This window comes from Mytilus galloprovincialis, chromosome 10 (genome assembly GCF_965363235.1).
Source record: "Mytilus galloprovincialis chromosome 10, xbMytGall1.hap1.1, whole genome shotgun sequence".
Taxonomy (NCBI): Eukaryota; Metazoa; Mollusca; class Bivalvia; order Mytilida; family Mytilidae; genus Mytilus; species Mytilus galloprovincialis.
In genome coordinates this window covers 73,125,890-73,146,583 of record NC_134847.1, presented here as the reverse complement: position 1 = coordinate 73,146,583, position 20,694 = coordinate 73,125,890, and the positions used below count along the sequence as shown (strand labels likewise).

The window sequence follows — 20,694 nt, the reverse complement described above, 5'->3', positions numbered from 1 at the left end:
CTGTTCTGTAACCTTGAAGATAAACATTAGCTTTGCACAGTGAACTAGAAGTCTAATCTGCATCGCTTACCATGCACTTGCAACTTCACTTCCTAAGAGCACTGATCATTTTTTAATAGCATTTTTTCTATTTTTCTGCCAAGTTTAAATGAAAATTAATTCAACAGATTTGATTGTATTTCAGTTGTAAAATCAATACTGGGGTTCATTTCTTGCTGACAACAAGGTAGACGACATACCCAGGTGTTTCTAATGAACTGCTTATATCTGAAAATAGCACCAGAGATTATTTACCCACAAGAATATAAACAAATAAAAATCATCCATAATCTTTAAAATGCATGTTTGCTAATGAAAAAGGAGAATGTGCAAATATTTAATGACTAATAATATAACAAAAAACTTTTTGGTCTGCAACTTATAAATAGATTAAGTTCTATTTTGATGATCAATTGTACATTTTGTAAATAACTTTAATTTCTCAAGTATGTACCTTAAAATTAATTGAGAAAAGAGTGTGCTTGAAACTTGATCCTTCTAATGCTGACATCTAATTATTCAAAATGTGTAAACTACTTATTTCAACATTTGGTAAACTATGGATGGATCACTTAACAATAACATTCAGTAAACCCAATCTTTAACTCTGCTCTTCGAAGTACATGTATGTGTAAATCTCCAATATTTTTTCGCAATAACTTATTTCTCTGACAGCAGTCTTAATGACTAAGAATTTCATTGAAAAGAAGGGATATTGGGAAATATTTCGAAAAACACAAATCATTGCAAACCTGAAAGGATCTGAGAGGATTTTTTTTCTTTGTAGTAATTCTAAATATTATAAAGTCCTTCATAGACTTTGAAGAAAATGTTATAATTCACTTAAAGATGTATGCAATTTAATTTAATTACTTCTAAGTCTGACTTTTTTGAAAGGTGGACTTTGGACACAATACTATTTTCCTCTCTGATCTACAGTTCCAAGGCCATATAAAGTAAATATCAACAATGAACCAATACCACATAAACTTCCTTATTTGTCTCTTTTCATAGGAAGCACCTGCCTCATACTATAATTGGTTGAAGGAACACAAAATGATATAAAATGCAGTCATAATAGTAGTCCAAACTCAATTAGCAAACTGAAAATCTTTAATTACAGTTGTGGGAGCTTATCAAATAAAACAACAGAATACACTGAGGACTTTTATTGTGAGAGCTTGACAAATAAAGGATCATAGATATGAATAAATGGCTCCTTCCCTATGGAAATCAACTGTTGAAATATCAGTTAACCATGTATAGAAATAAGAAATCAAAGCTAAAAGTGTCATATGATAAACACAAATTTCTCTGTCAACGAGCTGCTGACAAAGTTGAATCATCCAACAAATAAAGCAAATAGATAAAAAATACTGCCACCTTTTTCTGTTAGTTTGGTTTCTTTTGTGAGATAATTTTTTAAGACGGCATTTTACTGTTCTGATACAATTGTCAAAACATGAGGAAAATTGTTGATTAATTAACTATCCTTTTGTTTCATTAATCATTTAAGAAGTTCTTCAACACACAAGACATCATAAACAGCAGTTTCCAGTCTTCCTTCTTTTTATATATTTTATGTAAGATTATCATTTTGCTCTAAAAAAAATACAAATTTCTCGATATTCATTTAGGTTAGTTTTCCTTTCTCAAAACATCCCAATATATAATTGCTTTAAAAGTTTATAACTGAATACAATTTCCCAAAGCTTTATCATAAAAATTTTACACAAACATACATTTTCCTAATAGTTGCATAATATAGGATAAAAACTTACTTACTGTTAAAAAAGTATGGTATTTCTAGATGTCATTACTCAACCACTTTTTTGTTTGGGTTTACTGTCACTTTTCATTAAGTTAGATGAGTAGATAGATACTTACACAGTGAAGTGATATATAAAACATTTCCACCCAGTAGGTCTCTCTAGAAAGTTATACACTTTATTTTGTAACGATAACTTTGCCACAGGTTTAGGTTTATATCTATACTTTTCTTGAATCACTTTGTTCATTTGTGTCATCACTGGTTTAAATTGCATCCATGCAGAATTTGACCCCTCCTGACCTGCAGTGTCCTCTCCTGATTGACGTGGTTCATACTGCATTTCCTTGTCCCATTTTTCCTGATTAGAGTACGAGGTCTCTTTATCCAATAACGGAGAATCTGCCTCAGTATCTGCCGTACCTCTCTCAGAATCACATGTATTTTTATCCCGACCTGATGCTAATTGCTCTAGTTCTATATTCTGTGATTTGTTACACAGGCGACTAGGAGAACTGTTAGTTCCCATTGTAATCGACATGCTGTAATTGATCAGCTGATTAAGTTAATCACATTATTATGGGTAGTGTGCTTCTATTATTGTAATCAACATTTCTCAATACTGGCTTCTAATTTCAAAATATTTACTGTTTCTTTCACTTTTCCCTGATTATCTTTAGTGTGTTTCCTCTCTGATAATGACAGCCTATCAATTAAACACCAGCTGGTAAAAATGTCCTCTACAAACCACTAGAAAGATAAATACAGAAAGTTAGTACAAAATAGTAATTAGTAATATGTGATGCCTAATCTTTTTATCTTGTTCTTAGCTTCATATTGTATCTCACATATACATGACATTCCTTGACAACCATTTCAAAAAATGTCTTTTTTTTTTTTATTATCAAAATATTGCATCATACATAATTAGCATATATTCCACCCATCTATTTCAACATATATGAAATTCATTTTTTTGTGTATTGTCATAATTTTGCATTTGACATACATGATATTCTCTAATATTTGCTTTTTGGTGTTTTTTTTTGTATCATAATATTGTTTCTTACAAATAGTATATTCCCAGATAATCATTTAAACATATACCATTGGCATTGCATAAGGAGGGATCTTTGAATCATATCAGACAATCTACTTAACCAAATAAAACTGTCTTCTTAAAATAAATAAATTTATCAATTATAAATAAAGATCTCTCTTGATTTTGCACAGATAAAAATTTCTGTTTTATATTTAAAATGTAAACCTTTCAACTTACACAAGATATATTTTCTTTACTAATGCAATAACGCTACTGTTCCCATCAAATGACAATAATATTCTACACTGTAAAGTCTGGCTACTACACATTCAGTACAAGTATAATTGTTACATCAAGTTTAGTTCCAATATAATATTCCATGATTTATTTCAATCCTAGTCTAATTCAATCCATTGAAAATTGAGTGCAGATAATTTATAGTAGTGCCATTATTGCAATGAAATGAAGAGAAATTTGTTCATATTGATAACAAAATAACATTATTTGCCTCTTCCGACTGTCAGAAATCTATAATTCGTCAAACTGTTTCATTTGATGACAGATCATATTACTGTTGTCATCACAGACAGAAAATACGTGAATCAAACTCTAATGGCTTCAGCGTCTGCAAAACACAAAAGAAAAATATTGTTTTAGGTATAATAATCAGGCATTTATATTCTGTGAAATCTGACCAAATAAGTATCCGTAACTGCCCACAGGGAATACTATAATTATCATAGCAATAATATTATATTTACACACAATTCATTTTATATAACTTGGATTTTTTTCTTTCATATTCCTGCTAATAATTAGTAAATAATAATAACGGTATATTTCTACCATTGATTTTCCCAACTTAATCTTTGTTAAATTGGCACTTTTCAAAAAATGTGCAGAATTTATCTTTGTTTCAAATAAAAAAATACTTGACATAAGTAAAGTTTTATCCTGTCCAGTATATATACTAAAGACAAAATTTCACAGAACATTAATTTTCATTTCATTTCATAAGAAAAGAACCACCCTTAAAAAGTTAACCAATCAAATGTCAACCCCTTTTTTTCCTGTGTACAAGCTTATTACAGTAAACATGTTACTTAAAGTTTTCCAAAATATTCCATAGAAACACCAAATAAAAAATACTAATTTCCTACAACTGCCAAATTCAAGGGAATATTTTTTGTCAGACCATTTTTGCATGCAACTGGATGCGACATTATGATTTGGTGGTATTACATTTAAATATAAGCCCAAAAAAAGATTCTTCATGTGTTGTTTTCATGTCATATGAAAGAAGTCAAAATCAAATTCCCCATTAAGTTTGTTCATGAATACACTGAGGACTTTTATTGTGAGAGCTTGACATATAAAGGATCAAAGATATGAATAAATGGCTCCATCCCTATGGAAATCAACTGTTGAAATATAAATTAACCATGTACAGAAGTAAGAAATCTAAGATAAGTGTCATAGGGTAAATACACCAATTCTCTGTCAACAGGCTACTGAGAGAGTTTTATCCTCCAACAAATAAAGTAAACAGAAATAACATACTGAAACATGTTTAACCCCGCCACATTATTTATGTATGTGCCTGTCCCAAGTCAGGAGCCTGTAATTCAGTGGTTGTCGTTTGTTTATGTGTTACATATTTGTTTTTCGTTCATTTTTTTTTTAACATAATTAAGGCCGTTAGTTTTCTCGTTTGAATTGTTTTACATTGTCTTATTGGGGCCTTTTATAGCTGACTATGCGGTATGGGCTTTGCTCATTGTTGAAAGACGTACAGTGACCTATAGTTGTTAATGTGTGTGTCATTTTGGTCTTTTGTGGATAGTTGTCTCATTGGCAATCATACCACATCTTCTTTTTTATATGTTCCATTTTTCTGTGAGTTTGATTGTTTTGTGAGATTTGTTCTAGACGTCTTTTCTGTACTGCTACAATTTTACAGTGTTAGTTTTATGAGCAACGAGGAAATTAAGAGGGGTTATCATAATAATGCAATGTTGTGGAAAATAAAGGGTCATTTTGGTTAATTCTCCCTTCTCAAAACATCCCAATGTATAATTGCTGTAAAAGTTTATAACTGAATATTCCCCATGAATTCTTACTACCACTGGTGGCCATTTTGAATTTCCAGCTGGCAACAATTATTTAATACTTGTTTAATTTACCTTCAATGAAAATTATATTATCACATTAAACTTCAACTGTTCTCTATTTGTTAAAGCACTTTCATGCAAGGTTATTTTTATTTCACTTCATCAGGTCTAAAAAGAACAAGAATGTGTCCATAGTACATGGATGCCCCACTCCCACTATCATTTTCTATGTTCAGTGGACCGTGAAATTGGGGTCAAAACTTTAATTTGGAATTAAAATTAGAAAGATCATATCATAGGGAACATGTGTACTAAGTTTCAAGTTGAGGTAACTTTAACTTCATCACAAAACTACCTTGACCAAAAACTTTAACCTGAACTTTGCACTATCATTTTCTATGTTCAGTGGACCATGAAATTGGGGTCAAAACTATAATTTGGCATTAAAATTGGAAAGATCATATCATGGGGAACATGTGTATTAAGTTTCAAGTTGATTGGAGTTCAGCTTCATCAAAAACTACCTCGACCAAAAACTTTAACCGGACGGACGAACGGAGGCACAGACCAGAAAACATAATGCCCCTCTACTATGGTAGGTGCATAAAAAGTCATTAACTTGGAAATGACCTTATAAAGTATGTTCTGCCACTTTAGTTTCTTTCTATTCAGTGGTTTTCATGAAAAAGGAGGGAAAAACATTAATGTACAGATGAACAGGTATTAAAAAAGAACTATATTTAGAAACATTGGATTGTATTTTAATACAAATAATGTAAAAATGTAGCAACATGAGTTAAACTGTTCCTGTACAATAAAATTCATAATGAAAAAAACCATGTCAGACAAAAAAGAATTCATTCAGTTAGGAAAGTTTGAACTTGTTCTATGAATAATGCATAATGTAAACCTTGCAACAGCATGTTACATCTTTTAAAGGTGAATGAATTTTTCTGATTTTTTTTTGTATGTACAATTTCAAATTATTAAGACTTTTTTTTGTATGTACAATTTCAAACTATAAGACTTTTTTTTTTAATGGAACATATTTACACAAAATTGCAACTGTCTTTTATAAATTACAATGAAAAAATACAAGGAAATTTTTTTTAAATATTCCTTATTTGCAGTTGACACAACTTCAACATGTTTGTAATCTTTGGGAAGTTTCAGGTAGCTGGGTTGAAACAGAAGAGTAAAGGAGGATACAATACAGATAACCACTATTTCCACATGCTAGCCTGTTTATCAATATAATACTAGCCTCAGTTTGAACCTATATTGGGCTAAAAAAGATACAACAATCTGATATACCGTAAATGAGTATGACCAAAAGGAAGTGAAATTTAATATATTTACCAATAAGTATAGTTTTGGTTTTTGATTATTGATACTATAGAAATAGTTTTTGAAACAAAAAACTGCAGGATAATTAATATTCATGCTTTGAGAAAGAAAATATCTAATTCATGGTACACTAAATACTGTTGACCTATCAAAGAAGCAAAACATATTACTTTTAATCTATATCATAATTTGTGTATTTAGGCTGACCAGCATTTATAAAAGTCAAATAGAGGTCAGAAGAAAACTTGCAGTCTTATACATTTAAGACAGGTCCTTATACAAAAATATCAGAGGGCAACATAAAGTCTTCAACACTAGACAGGTCTCTATACAAAAAGATCAGAGGTCAACATACAGTCTTCAACACTAGACAGGTCTCTATACAAAAAGATCAGAGGGCAACATACAGTCTTCAACACTAGACAGGTCTCTATACAAAAAGATCAGAGGTCAACATACTGTCTTCAACACTAGATAGGTCCCTATACAATAAGATCAGAGGTCAACATACTGTCTTCAACACTAGACAGGTCCCTATACAATAAGATCAGAGGTCAACATACTGTCTTCAACACTAGACAGGTCCCTATACAATAAGATCAGACTGGTCAACATACAGTCTTCAACACTAGACAGGTCTCTATACAATAAGATCAGACTGGTCAACATACAGTCTTCAACACTAGAAAGGTCCCTATACAAAAAGATCAGAGGGCAACATACAGTCTTCAACACTAGACAGGTCTCTATACAAAAAGATCAGAGGGCAACATACAGTCTTCAACACTAGACAGGTCTCTATACAAAAAGGTCAGGGGAAACATACAGTCTTCAATACTAGACAGGTGCCTGTACAAAAAGATCAGAGGTCAACATGCTGTCTTCCACATTAGACAAGTGCCTATACAATAAGATCAGAGGTCAACATACAGTCTTCATTACTAGAAAGGTCCCTATACAAAAAGGTCAGAGGGCAACATAAAGTCTTCAACGCTAGACAGGTCCCTACACAAAAAGATCAGACGTCAACATACGGTCTTCAACACTAGACAGGTCTCTATACAAAAAGATCAGAGGTCAACATACTGTCTTCAACACTAGACAGGTCCCTATACAATAAGATCAGACTGGTCAACATACAGTCTTCAACACTAGACAGGTGCCTATACAATAAGATCAGAGGTCAACATACAGTCTTCAACACTAGAAAGGTCCCTATACAAAAAGGTCAGAGGGCAACATACAGTCTTCAACGCTAGACAGGTCCCTACACAAAAAGATCAAAGGTCAACATACTGTCTTCAACACTAGACAGGTCTCTATACAAAAAGATCAGAGGTCAACATACAGTCTTCAACACTAGACAGGTCTCTATACAAAAAGATCAGAGGTCAACATACAGTCTTCAACACTAGACAGGTCCTGATACAAAAAGATCAGAGGTCAACATACAGTCTTCAACACTAGACAGGTCTCTATACAAAAAGATCAGAGGGCAACATACAGTCTTCAACACTAGACAGGTCCTTATACAAAAAGATCAGAGGTCAACATACAGTCTTCTACATTAGACAGGTCTCTATACAAAAAGATCAGAGGTCAACATACTGTCTTCAACAGTAGACAGGTCCCTATACAATAAGATCAGACTGGTCAACATACAGTCTTCAACACTAGACAGGTGCCTATACAATAAGATCAGAGGTCAACATACAGTCTTCAACACTAGAAAGGTCCCTATACAAAAAGGTCAGAGGGCAACATACAGTCTTCAACGCTAGACAGGTCCCTACACAAAAAGATCAGAGGTCAACATACTGTCTTCAACACTAGACAGGTCTCTATACAAAAAGATCAGAGGTCAACATACAGTCTTCTACACTAGACAGGTCCCTATACAAAAAGATCAGGTCAACATACTGTCTTCAACACTAGACAGGTCTCTATACAATAAGATCAGAGGTCAACATACTGTCTTCAACACTAGACAGGTCTCTATACAAAAAGATCAGAGGTCAACATACAGTCTTCAACACTAGACAGGTCTCTATACAAAAAGATCAGAGGTCAACATACAGTCTTCAACACTAGACAGGTCTCTATACAAAAAGATCAGAGGGCAACATACAGTCTTCAACACTAGACAGGTCTCTATACAAAAAGATCAGAGGTCAACATACTGTCTTCAACACTAGATAGGTCCCTATACAATAAGATCAGAGGTCAACATACTGTCTTCAACACTAGACAGGTCCCTATACAATAAGATCAGAGGTCAACATACTGTCTTCAACACTAGACAGGTCCCTATACAATAAGATCAGACTGGTCAACATACAGTCTTCAACACTAGACAGGTGCCTATACAAAAAGATCAGAGGTCAACATACAGTCTTCAACACTAGACAGGTCTCTATACAAAAAGATCAGAGGTCAACATACAGTCTTCAACACTAGACAGGTCTCTATACAAAAAGATCAGAGGTCAACATACTGTCTTCAACACTAGACAGGTCCCTATACAATAAGATCAGACTGGTCAACATACAGTCTTCAACACTAGATAGGTCCCTATACAAAAAGATCAGAGGTCAACATACAGTCTTCTATGCTAGACAGGTCCCTACACAAAAAGATAGAGGCCTTGCGTTTATAAAACTAAAACATGCATAGGGGACTATATAACTGGAATGTGCTCATTGTTGACAGCTGTACATTTACCTGAAATTTGTTAAATCTAAGTGTGTCGGATTGTTTTCTCAAAGACCAATTTTCCACATCTTGTAATGATTTCAGATTCCCTTAAAGTTTTTTTCCTGCTGAATTATAATATTAGAAATTCTTACAAAATAACAAGAAACCCACACTCTTTAAACTGAGTGTAAAATGGTATGTTCTAGGTACAAATAAGTTGTTTCTTCTTTCTAAGCTAAGTGATTCAATTTTTCAAATTAAATTTAGGCTCTGACAAAACTGATGCAATTATTTCCAAAGATTATTTTTTATTGATTATGTTATTTAAGTGCTCATATAAGTCTGTAAGCCTTATCTTCAAACTTATAAATATCTTATGAGTAGGCTTTTCAGATGATCAAATTTTACTTTTTAAAAATGATTTTGCCTTAGACATCTCCCAGAGCTTATCAATTTAAAGGATATAATTAGGTAATGCATTGTTTACTGGACCATTGTATTTCATTTCCGTCAATTCATTGTTTTGGGATAGTTATGAATATGAAAAAAAAAAATGCAATTAAATATGTTATAACCAATTATTGGAAGTATAGATTTTGGGCATGAATATATATATCGCTCAAAAGAGAAAATTCTACAAGATTTTATAGTTTTGATCAACTGTGATCAGTGTGAATACTGATGTTCTGACAATATTGTGGCCTTTAATATTTCTAGCTGAACATCTGACAAATTATAAATGACTAACAATGCTCTAAGCCCACAATTTTAGAAGGTCCAGTTAATGATTTAAGTATAAAGTGTAATTCACTGAATGCATATATGTTCTTCCTGTAGTTTCAGACCTACATAGCCTAGTATGGCAGAGAATACATTGCAAAATTACTGTAAAAATCTGCAACAAATCTATTACATTATGTCGGTTAACAACACAACAGTACTTTATGAATTGTATGTCCTTGTTTGTATATTATGCCAATTCTAAATAAAGCATTATTTCATTATTTATTAGTTTACTATTTATAACTCTATATATAAACTAGCATGAATAAATGGCTGGCTATAAGCATGCTCCAATATCTGGCCACCAATGAGTTTACTATATGTGTCCTTTTTTCTCTCCATCATATAAATGGACATTTGTACTTTGGTTGACTTACAAAAACCATAATCTTGTAACAGATGTTGTCTATGACATACATAGACTGTCACAATATATTTAGACCATAAATCCAATGCTATCAATATTTTATTTGCAGTTTATTTTTCAGTAGATCATAAATTTTGTCATTGGGAAATTCAATTTGAATGCCTGATTATGAGAATGGATCACATCTGGCTTATCTAGACAGAAATAATACAATATTACAACAAATATGGACCAAAGTAAGATATTTTATAGGTGGAAGCTCTGGTTTACAAATACAATCAAAATCTATACTAGAAAGTCTTTCAGAAAGTCTATTTGTTCCAAGATTGTGGTGATATCTTATGATAATATACCAGTTAGTCTGAGATTCAATTACCATCCACTAATAAAGGTTAATTGATATAACTTAACAATTAATTTTATCAGAGTAACATGACTGTACATGTCTCATGTGAAGCAGGATCTACTAACCCTTTGAGAGCACCTGTTAGAGATCAATTCCTGTCTTAGGTTGGGTTTGTGTTGCTCAGTCTTTGGTTTTCTATGTTGGGTTTGTGTAGCTCAGTCTTTGGTTTTCTATGTTGGGTTTGTGTAGCTCAGTCTTTGGTTTTCTATGTTGGGTTTGTGTAGCTCAGTCTTTGGTTTTCTATGTTGGGTTTGTGTAGCTCAGTCTTTGGTTTTCTATGTTGGGTTTGTGTAGCTCAGTCTTTAGTTTTCTGTGTTGGGTTTGTGTAGCTCGGTCTTTGGTTTTCTATGTTGGGTTTGTGTAGCTCAGTCTTTGGTTTTCTATGTTGGGTTTGTGTAGCACAGTCTTTGGTTTTCTATGTTGGGTTTGTGTAGCTCAGTCTTTGGTTTTCTATGTTGGGTTTGTGTTGCTCAGTCTTTGGTTTTCTATGTTGGGTTTGTGTAGCTCAGTCTTTGGTTTTCTATGTTGGGTTTGTGTAGCTCAGTCTTTGGTTTTCTATGTTGGGTTTGTGTAGCTCAGTCTTTGGTTTTCTATGTTGGGTTTGTGTAGCTCAGTCTTTGGTTTTCTATGTTGGGTTTGTGTAGCTCAGTCTTTGGTTTTCTATGTTGGGTTTGTGTAGCTCAGTCTTTGGTTTTCTATGTTGGGTTTGTGTAGCTCAGTCTTTGGTTTTCTATGTTGGGTTTGTGTAGCTCAGTCTTTGGTTTTCTATGTTGGGTTTGTGTTGCTCAGTCTTTGGTTTTCTATGTTGGGTTTGTGTAGCTCAGTCTTTGGTTTTCTATGTTGGGTTTGTGTAGCTCAGTCTTTGGTTTTCTATGTTGGGTTTGTGTAGCTCAGTCTTTGGTTTTCTATGTTGGGTTTGTGTAGCTCAGTCTTTGGTTTTCTATGTTGGGTTTGTGTAGCTCGGTCTTTGGTTTTCTATGTTGGGTTTGTGTAGCTCGGTCTTTGGTTTTCTATGTTGGGTTTGTGTAGCTCGGTCTTTGGTTTTCTATGTTGGGTTTGTGTAGCTCGATCTTTAGTTTTCTATGTTGGGTTTGTGTAGCTCGGTCTTTGGTTTTCTATGTTGGATTTGTGTAGCTCAGTCTTTGGTTTTCTATGTTGGGTTTGTGTAGCTCAGTCTTTGGTTTTCTATGTTGGGTTTGTGTAGCTCAGTCTTTGGTTTTCTATGTTGGGTTTGTGTTGCTCAGTCTTTGGTTTTCTATGTTGGGTTTGTGTAGCTCGGTCTTTAGTTTTCTATGTTGGGTTTGTGTAGCTCGGTCTTTGGTTTTCTATGTTGGATTTGTGTAGCTCAGTCTTTGGTTTTCTATGTTGGGTTTGTGTAGCTCAGTCTTTGGTTTTCTATGTTGGGTTTGTGTAGCTCAGTCTTTGGTTTTCTATGTTGGGTTTGTGTAGCTCAGTCTTTGGTTTTCTATGTTGGGTTTGTGTAGCTCAGTCTTTGGTTTTCTATGTTGGGTTTGTGTAGCTCAGTCTTTGGTTTTCTATGTTGGGTTTGTGTAGCTCAGTCTTTGGTTTTCTATGTTGGGTTTGTGTTGCTCAGTCTTTGGTTTTCTATGTTGGGTTTGTGTAGCTCAGTCTTTGGTTTTCTATGTTGGGTTTGTGTAGCTCAGTCTTTAGTTTTCTATGTTGGGTTTGTGTAGCTCAGTCTTTAGTTTTCTATGTTGGGTTTGTGTAGCTCAGTCTTTGGTTTTCTATGTTGGGTTTGTGTAGCTCAGTCTTTGGTTTTCTATGTTGGGTTTGTGTAGCTCAGTCTTTGGTTTTCTATGTTGGGTTTGTGTAGCTCAGTCTTTGGTTTTCTATGTTGGGTTTGTGTAGCTCAGTCTTTGGTTTTCTATGTTGGGTTTGTGTTGCTCAGTCTTTGGTTTTCTATGTTGGGTTTGTGTAGCTCAGTCTTTGGTTTTCTATGTTGGGTTTGTGTAGCTCAGTCTTTGGTTTTCTATGTTGGGTTTGTGTAGCTCAGTCTTTGGTTTTCTATGTTGGGTTTGTGTAGCTCAGTCTTTGGTTTTCTATGTTGGGTTTGTGTTGCTCAGTCTTTGGTTTTCTATGTTGGGTTTGTGTAGCTCGGTCTTTGGTTTTCTATGTTGGGTTTGTGTAGCTCGGTCTTTGGTTTTCTATGTTGGGTTTGTGTAGCTCGGTCTTTGGTTTTCTATGTTGGGTTTGTGTAGCTCGGTCTTTAGTTTTCTATGTTGGGTTTGTGTAGCTCGGTCTTTGGTTTTCTATGTTGGGTTTGTGTAGCTCAGTCTTTGGTTTTCTATGTTGGGTTTGTGTAGCTCAGTCTTTGGTTTTCTATGTTGGGTTTGTGTAGCTCAGTCTTTGGTTTTCTATGTTGGGTTTGTGTAGCTCAGTCTTTGGTTTTCTATGTTGGGTTTGTGTAGCTCAGTCTTTGGTTTTCTATGTTGGGTTTGTGTAGCTCGGTCTTTAGTTTTCTATGTTGGGTTTGTGTAGCTCGGTCTTTGGTTTTCTATGTTGGGTTTGTGTAGCTCGGTCTTTGGTTTTCTATGTTGGATTTGTGTAGCTCAGTCTTTGGTTTTCTATGTTGGGTTTGTGTAGCTCAGTCTTTGGTTTTCTATGTTGGGTTTGTGTAGCTCAGTCTTTGGTTTTCTATGTTGGGTTTGTGTAGCTCAGTCTTTGGTTTTCTATGTTGGGTTTGTGTAGCTCAGTCTTTGGTTTTCTATGTTGGGTTTGTGTAGCTCAGTCTTTGGTTTTCTATGTTGGGTTTGTGTAGCTCAGTCTTTTCTATGTTGTGTTTTGTATTGCTTTTCTTGATTTCAGACAACTTTATCATATTTCAAATTTGAATTTTACTTTTCTTAACAAGCTACACAACTTAATATTCCTGAAATGTATGTCACTACATTTTATTCCGGTGTAATAAATATAATGGTATTTTCTAAGTCAAATGTCATTATTATTTTGTCGTATAATCAATATTCATTCAAATAAATGAATGCATCATAATGCCAGGTGGAAACTTCTGGGCATATTAAGGCATATACAATATGGATTGTGTTACTGATGCCTACATCTCAAATGAGAATTGAATAAAACCTGTAAACTATGCTATTCTAGGAATATAAGCTTAGTGTCTAAGTGGATTTGTATGTTTTTCTAACATTTGTTTTATCTGTTTGACAGTTGACCCAAGGATTTGGAATGTAACACCACTAAAAAACCAACTTGCATCTTTAAATTACCCTAACTTAGTATCAAGTATTTCAAAGTATGCATTTTTCATTGCTATAACACTTTCATGTCAAGATTTGAAAGTTTGACTGTGTAATATATAGAATGACTGGAGGATAAAATTGATAAAAATTGAGAACAGATATGGTGAGTAGATTGTCAAAGAGACAACAACCCAACCAAAAAGCAGAAAACAGATGAAGGCCGACAATGGAGGATCTCTACATTTTGTAGAGATCACATGATCACTATCTATATCCGACAAAGACAAACTCCCCTTCTCTACCCCTAGCAACCATAACAGATAGAATATTTGAAAATTTCATACCAGCTTGAAATGTTGAACAAAAGAATCATAAAACCATTTCATTTATCAATGTAAACAGATATCCCATATATACAACAATAAACTACAAATATTGACAATCTCCTATTCTCTATACTCACAATCCATTGTATAAAATTACAATTCTAAAACTTCTGCAATTATTAAATAAAATATGACAATAATTCATCTTATTTTACGTTATTTAGATATTCAGCTTCCAATTGATTTGGAACAAAAGTTTAAAATAAATATCCTGGTAAACAATCAGCCCACGTAAATAAATGAAGTGAAATTGTGTGACATGTAATTACATACCATCGTGGAAAATCGGTATCCCCCAGCAGAATACGGGAAATAAAATATGTTTGGTTTTTAATTGCTCTGGTAAATCATTGATTTTTGCTTCTTTTTCAAAGTAAAAAAGAGACACTGAAATACAAAACCACAGACAATACAATTTCAGTACAGACGAATGAATATAAATCAGCAAAGAATAGACTGAATTATGAATGTTTTACTTCAAATGGGAGATCACTTCTAAATTAACAATATGTATGCATTTTAATGGAGACTTATTCGGCACCTATAATATTAACATGCAAACCATGCATGCATCATAAAGCCTTCTTTGACCCAAATAAAACTAAAATTAAAGTTATGAATGAATTTATGGCCTTATTTGGTCCCAATAAGACTAAATTAAAAAACAGGCTACAGCTGTTACCATAACAATAAAATAAATCCTGTTTTCAAAACAAAAATATATGCCTTACAGGCGCATGAAGATAACAACAAAATTGACTTTTGGAAACATGCAGAATATTTCTATTTTGTACTGTTTTCTGTAGATTTTTACTTTATATTTTTAGTAAGAAATTGCATTTGCATTTGGGAATAAGAAATTAGGAAAATATGTGTTCACTCCGTGTAAAGTACACACAAACAAGAATGTGTCCTTAATTACACGGATGCCCATCCCTGCTGTCATTTAATATGTACAGTGGAGCATGAAAATGGGGTAAAATCTCTAATTTGGCAATAAAATTAGAAATATCATATCATAGGGAACAAACATGTTTACTAAGTTTCAAGTTGATTGGACTTCATCTTCATCAAAATCTACCTCAACCAAAAACTTTAACCTGAAGCTGGACAGACGGACAAACAAATGGATACAAAGACCAGAAAACATAATGCCAATAAATTGGGCATAAAAAAAATAAACTTTTGTACTTTTAGATGAAGTATATGGTATTTCTCAGGGGCAGATCAAGCCATTTGAAAAAAGGGGGAGGGGGTTTCCAACTATATGTCCCCATTCAAAAAAAAACCAAACAAATGCATTGATTGTTCCAAAAATAGGGGGGTTCCAACCCCCGGAACCCTCCCCCTGATTCTGCCAATGTTTCTATAATAACTCTCATTTGTTTTTATAGACTGTGATTGATGAAATATTTCATGTTCAACTGATATGAAAAATTAACAGTACCATCAAGCAAGAATAAGTGACTAAAATGAAGAAGCTTAAATATGTGACAAAAATATCTGAGCATTAAACAAAAAATGAAATCTTGGTAGATTAGAAAAATGCTGCTACATTACAACACACCAGGAAACTTAAATCATTCCTTAATTCAGACACAAAAATAGACACTGAAATGGCAGCATACTACCCACTTAAGTCAGTCGGGATATAATGAGATCCTTTATGTTAGACAGATACACTGGATAGAAACATTGACAAACAGTCTTTTCAAATTCAGGTGCAGAGTAAATATAATAATTTGGGTATTTAACATTCATATGTATATACTGAAACCCCAATTGATATTTGGGCCTGCAACCATGAAGTATCTTAAATAAACAGAACTGTTTCCATATAAATCAAGATCCATATACCCCAAAACATATTCCTTATATTATAATGTATCAAGTTTATAGATTGTTTAATGGTTTCAATGTTCTAAAGTCCAAAATATAAAGGGGGGTAGGTGTGCCAACTATATGTCCCCATTCAAATGCATTGAACGCCGTAACTAATACACCACTGATATACAGTATCGCACCCATTTTCCAGATATTTTTATTGATGTTGACAACTTTCTAAGTCAATTTGTAGATTTTATTGACAGATTTCTAACTTTGTTGATATATTAATACATGAAAATATCCAAATTTGACATATTCACGATGATATATCCTGACTATTTTTCTAACTATCAAAAGCCACATAAATGAATCCAATAGAAATTATAATTAAACGTAAAATATCAGTGAACTTACTGTATGCATGTGTTTAAGTTGTAAAATATCAGTGAACTTACTGTATGCATGTGTTTAAGTTGTAAAATATCAGTGAACTTACTGTATGCATGTGTTTAAGTTGTAAAATATCAGTGAACTTACTGTATGCATGTGTTTAAGTTGTAAAATATCAGTGAACTTACTGTATGCATGTGTTTAAGTTGTAAAATATCAGTGAACTTACTGTATGCATGTGTTTAAGTTGTAAAATATTAGTGAACTTACTGTATATGCATGTGTTTAAGTTCTTCATATTCTTATCTATATCAAAAAAAATAATATTTAAAAGTCATCAACTTAAATTGGATCCTGCTCATTTACATCCTAAATATAAACAAATCCATCTGACATGTTCATGTAACTTAGTAAAGATAGCAACAATACAGGAAATATATTTGAAAAAAAAAAACATTTTCCATCAAAGATTTACTTTCTTAGTAATCAAACTTTAAGCCAATAAGTCACTAATGAATGTCACTAGTTATACTAAAAAAAGCTTTTTCATCAAACGATACTTTGAATAAAAAAAATAAATATCCGATTATATATAACATTCTGAAGGAAAACTAGAGAAATATCATTTCTTTTATCTCTGGAAGTCTTTTTCAAGCGTGTTGTTATGTAAAGTTCTAAAGATTTTAGTCTTAGAAACATGATTTATTAGTTGTTATTGGCTTTGATCTAGCTTTCAATAATTGTGAGTTCTCTCAGGTTTGCACATTGTGTCATTCGTGTTTTTGTTAATTGTTTTTGTGCTTTAATGTATGGATCTGAGGAGTTAAAACCATTAACTGATTTTCATTGGTTGTTCTTAAGATGAGCTGTTACACCACTTCCCCAGGTTAGGGAGCATTGAGCAAATGCTAACATGTTTAATCGCACCACATTCTATCTATTCCAAGTAAAGAGCCTGTAAATGAGTAGTTGTTGTTTTTGGCTGTTGATCATATTTGTTTTTTGTTTATTGGATTGTAGGGTTTTTCCAATGTTGAACTGTTGTATCACTTTTAGAGGTTTACAGGTATTGCTGGGCACCTGCTCACATGTGTAACCTAGCCACATTCTGTATGTTCCTCACATGTTTAACCTAGCCATATTCTGTATGTTCCTCACATGTGTAACCTAGCCACATTCCTTATGTTCCTCACATGTTTAACCTAGCCACATTCTGTATGTTCCTCACATGTTTAACCTAGCCACATTCTGTATGTTCCTCACCTGTTTAACCTAGCCACATTCTGTATGTTCCTCACATGTTTAACCTAGCCACATTCTGTATGTTCCTCTCCTAAGTCATAAAGAACTTGTAATTTATTGATTGTTGCTTATTGCTCTATGTTTTAATTGCTTTTTTTATTTATCTATTGTTTTGTACATACAGTCTGGCATTTATTTTTCTTGATTCATCTTATTTTGGGGCTCTTTATAGTTTGCTTTGGGATATGGGTGTTACTAATTGTTAAAAGCTGTACAGTGGCCTCTCACTAGTTACATTCACTTCATTTTAACTCAGGTGGATATTTGTCTCAATAGAAATTATACCACATCTCTTTTTTTTTAATCGTAAAATTTGCTACAGGATGCAAGGCAGTGCAACCTCCTTTAAGGAAATTGAAATTTAAATAAATCCTATTTTTTTTCTCTCTAATAGATCTAAAAGAGCAACAATCTATTCTTTTAATTTGTATGGTCTCATGTTTTGGATATTGTGAACTTTTCAATATTTGATAAAATATCCCCATATTTCTCCTATAAATGGTACTTATATCTAATATTAGCTGTGGACTTCACGCATACGTTGTAATTATAATTATCCTTATCAGCTTTTTTTTTACTCATATAAGTTTCTGTCATATGGGGAGCAGGGACAGATCCAGCCATTACTAAAAAGAGGGGTTCAATCCATGTCCTAATTCAAAAGCATTGATTGTCAAAAAGGGGGGGGGGGTTCCAACTCCATGAACCACCTCTGGATCCACCACTGCTGAGGGGTTTGTGTATTATTAAGGACCTTCCGTTAGCCTTTTAATGTTTTTCACTGTGAACTGATGTTTATAAGTTACTGTTGACAACTTATCCTTGTATTCACTCTAGTATACTATTATTCAAGTCCAACACACCAATAATTTAAGCATGCATGCAAAATCAAAGCACCAAATTTTAATGATCATAATGAAGAGATTTTTTATGTTCCTTTCACTTTTTTTATTAGAATATTAAGACAAGTGTAATAATTATTACAACATGATCAGCCAGATTTTCAGTCTCCCAAACAAAGTCCAATTAGATTTCCATAATCTCATTTTTTGAAATACTATTGTTCCTTGTAAATCTTGAGTCAACATATTACAAAACATAAGGTTGCAATTAGATTAAAATATTTTTTCACATACAAGGCTAAACACTTGCTAAATCAAAGAGCAGATTGCTCTGAGGGATACGATTGCCATTGTTTTCATTGACACATGTACATGTAGCTGGATAATATTATTCTCAAACTCATACAACTGCACATGTAAAATGTAATTTACGTAATCTGAATAGTTACAAAATAGCCAATCCCGGTTAAAAGTGCATAAACAATGTACTTAGGCCTATTGTGTTTTATTTTTGTACTATCAATTCCAAGTTTACTTTCCACAGTAGTCACTGAGACTCAGAGTGAGAGAAGTATTTCACTTCGTATCTTATCACCTATTTTCCTACGTTAATTCTAGGAGGAACCCCATTCCTAACCATCTAAATAATTAATTTCCTTTGGGTCAGTGATCATGACTCCTTTCCGTACATATTCTTCGGTTTAAATTGCGATCGTTTTTAATATAATACGACGTTTATCGACAGAACAAGTTAATTTTTTTAAACCTGTTGTTTTGATTCAGAATTCACGGAATTGACTTCCGGCAGGGAGACAACTCGAAACGATAATATGGTAGACTCCACATTTCACCTGAAGGGGTGTTGAAAGTAAACCTTAAATGATGTGGACAACATTTATTTTAATTTAAATGATGCATATAAAATTATGCAACAACAATAACCCTCAATAGCAGACATACAAAAGGATCCCATGAGTTAAATTACTCAATTGAGTGGGGAATCCAGAGCAACCATTTAACCTAGTACCCCTTGAAGTCAAGAAAACTATATGCATGCGCATAATTACCTAAACAAACCCTGTAGTAAGAGCGTATATTAAACCTAAATGGTTCTCTATTTTTTATGGAAGTACAATATCAAATATCAGTTTAATAATGGTGACATATAAGTAAAACTCCACTTCAGTTCTTACATGACAGAAATAGATTTATCGGAATTCAGAGAACTCTCGCATTTTTATCACAACTGGGGAATTCCCTCTGATGTGTTTCTAAATTCATAAAAACACTAAATATAAATACTGCTTGATTCTGATTTTCCGTGTTGTTAAAAACATGCATATAAGTCAAGGGAAATATCAAACATGAAGTTTATGAAAAGAACATTATAGGAAAAATGTTTAAGTTCAATCCCTTTGTTTGTTTTTTACCTTTTAAACCAAGCCAATCATAAGAATCTGAGATGGCCCTTAATGTTTAGAATAAAACGATTGACATGAGGGCATTGTACTGAGCCACTGGTATAAGTCTACAGATTGCTTGAAAGCAATCGTATCCCAAAAATAATTCCAAGTTCAAATAATAGACTTAAATATACTTATATATATTTTATGAAAATGGTCATTACATAAATTACTCAAGACTTTAATACAATGTGTATGTTGACCCTATGTATTTTTTCTTCTTTTGCAATGTAGGTACATGTATTTAATACTTAGCAGTTTGACTGCCACACACCACACATCTCTATTTAGCGTTTGCACTTGCACCAATCTGCATTTCACTTGAGCTGATTTTTTTCTGTCATTTGTGCTGATTGTATGTTATGTACATGTAAATTACAGGTGAGTTTTGATCATTATAAACCTCTTTCTTTAGCCAGTACATATGTTATGAATTGTCAATCCTAACATGTATATAACTTTTGTAACCTACTCGCCAAGGGGAGGTGATAGTAGGCTTATGAGCAGGATTAATCAATTTAAAAGATAAAAGCACTCTGTTTACATACCGTACATTCAAAAAATCTGTACCATTATTCATCTTCTTAAAAGTTTTCAACCCGTGCAAATGACCAGCAATGAGGTGGATAACGTGAAGTTGAGCATGTATAAGAATAGCATCTAAGAATGAATGAAATTTGTCATCAGACGGAGCGTCAGACATAAT

At 33.1% G+C, this 20,694-nt stretch overlaps 1 protein-coding gene across 7 annotated transcripts in view; it reads right to left on the bottom strand.

The window, feature by feature from the left end:
* Positions 1 to 20,694, bottom strand: part of LOC143048338 (potassium voltage-gated channel subfamily KQT member 1-like) — a 110,788-nt gene that overhangs the window by 38,022 nt on the left and 52,072 nt on the right. For 5 of the 7 annotated variants that reach the window (XM_076221969.1, XM_076221973.1, XM_076221970.1 and 2 more), the window contains 2 exons: positions 3,087 to 3,474; positions 1,927 to 2,557 (listed from right to left, as the gene is read on the bottom strand). In XM_076221969.1, coding sequence (XP_076078084.1) covers positions 1,927 to 2,348 — 422 coding nt within the window. In that variant the 5' untranslated portion in view covers positions 2,349 to 2,557; positions 3,087 to 3,474. The remainder of the gene's footprint in view (positions 1 to 1,926; positions 2,558 to 3,086; positions 3,475 to 20,694) is intronic. The other 2 variants (XM_076221974.1, XM_076221975.1) reach the window with 1 other exon arrangement.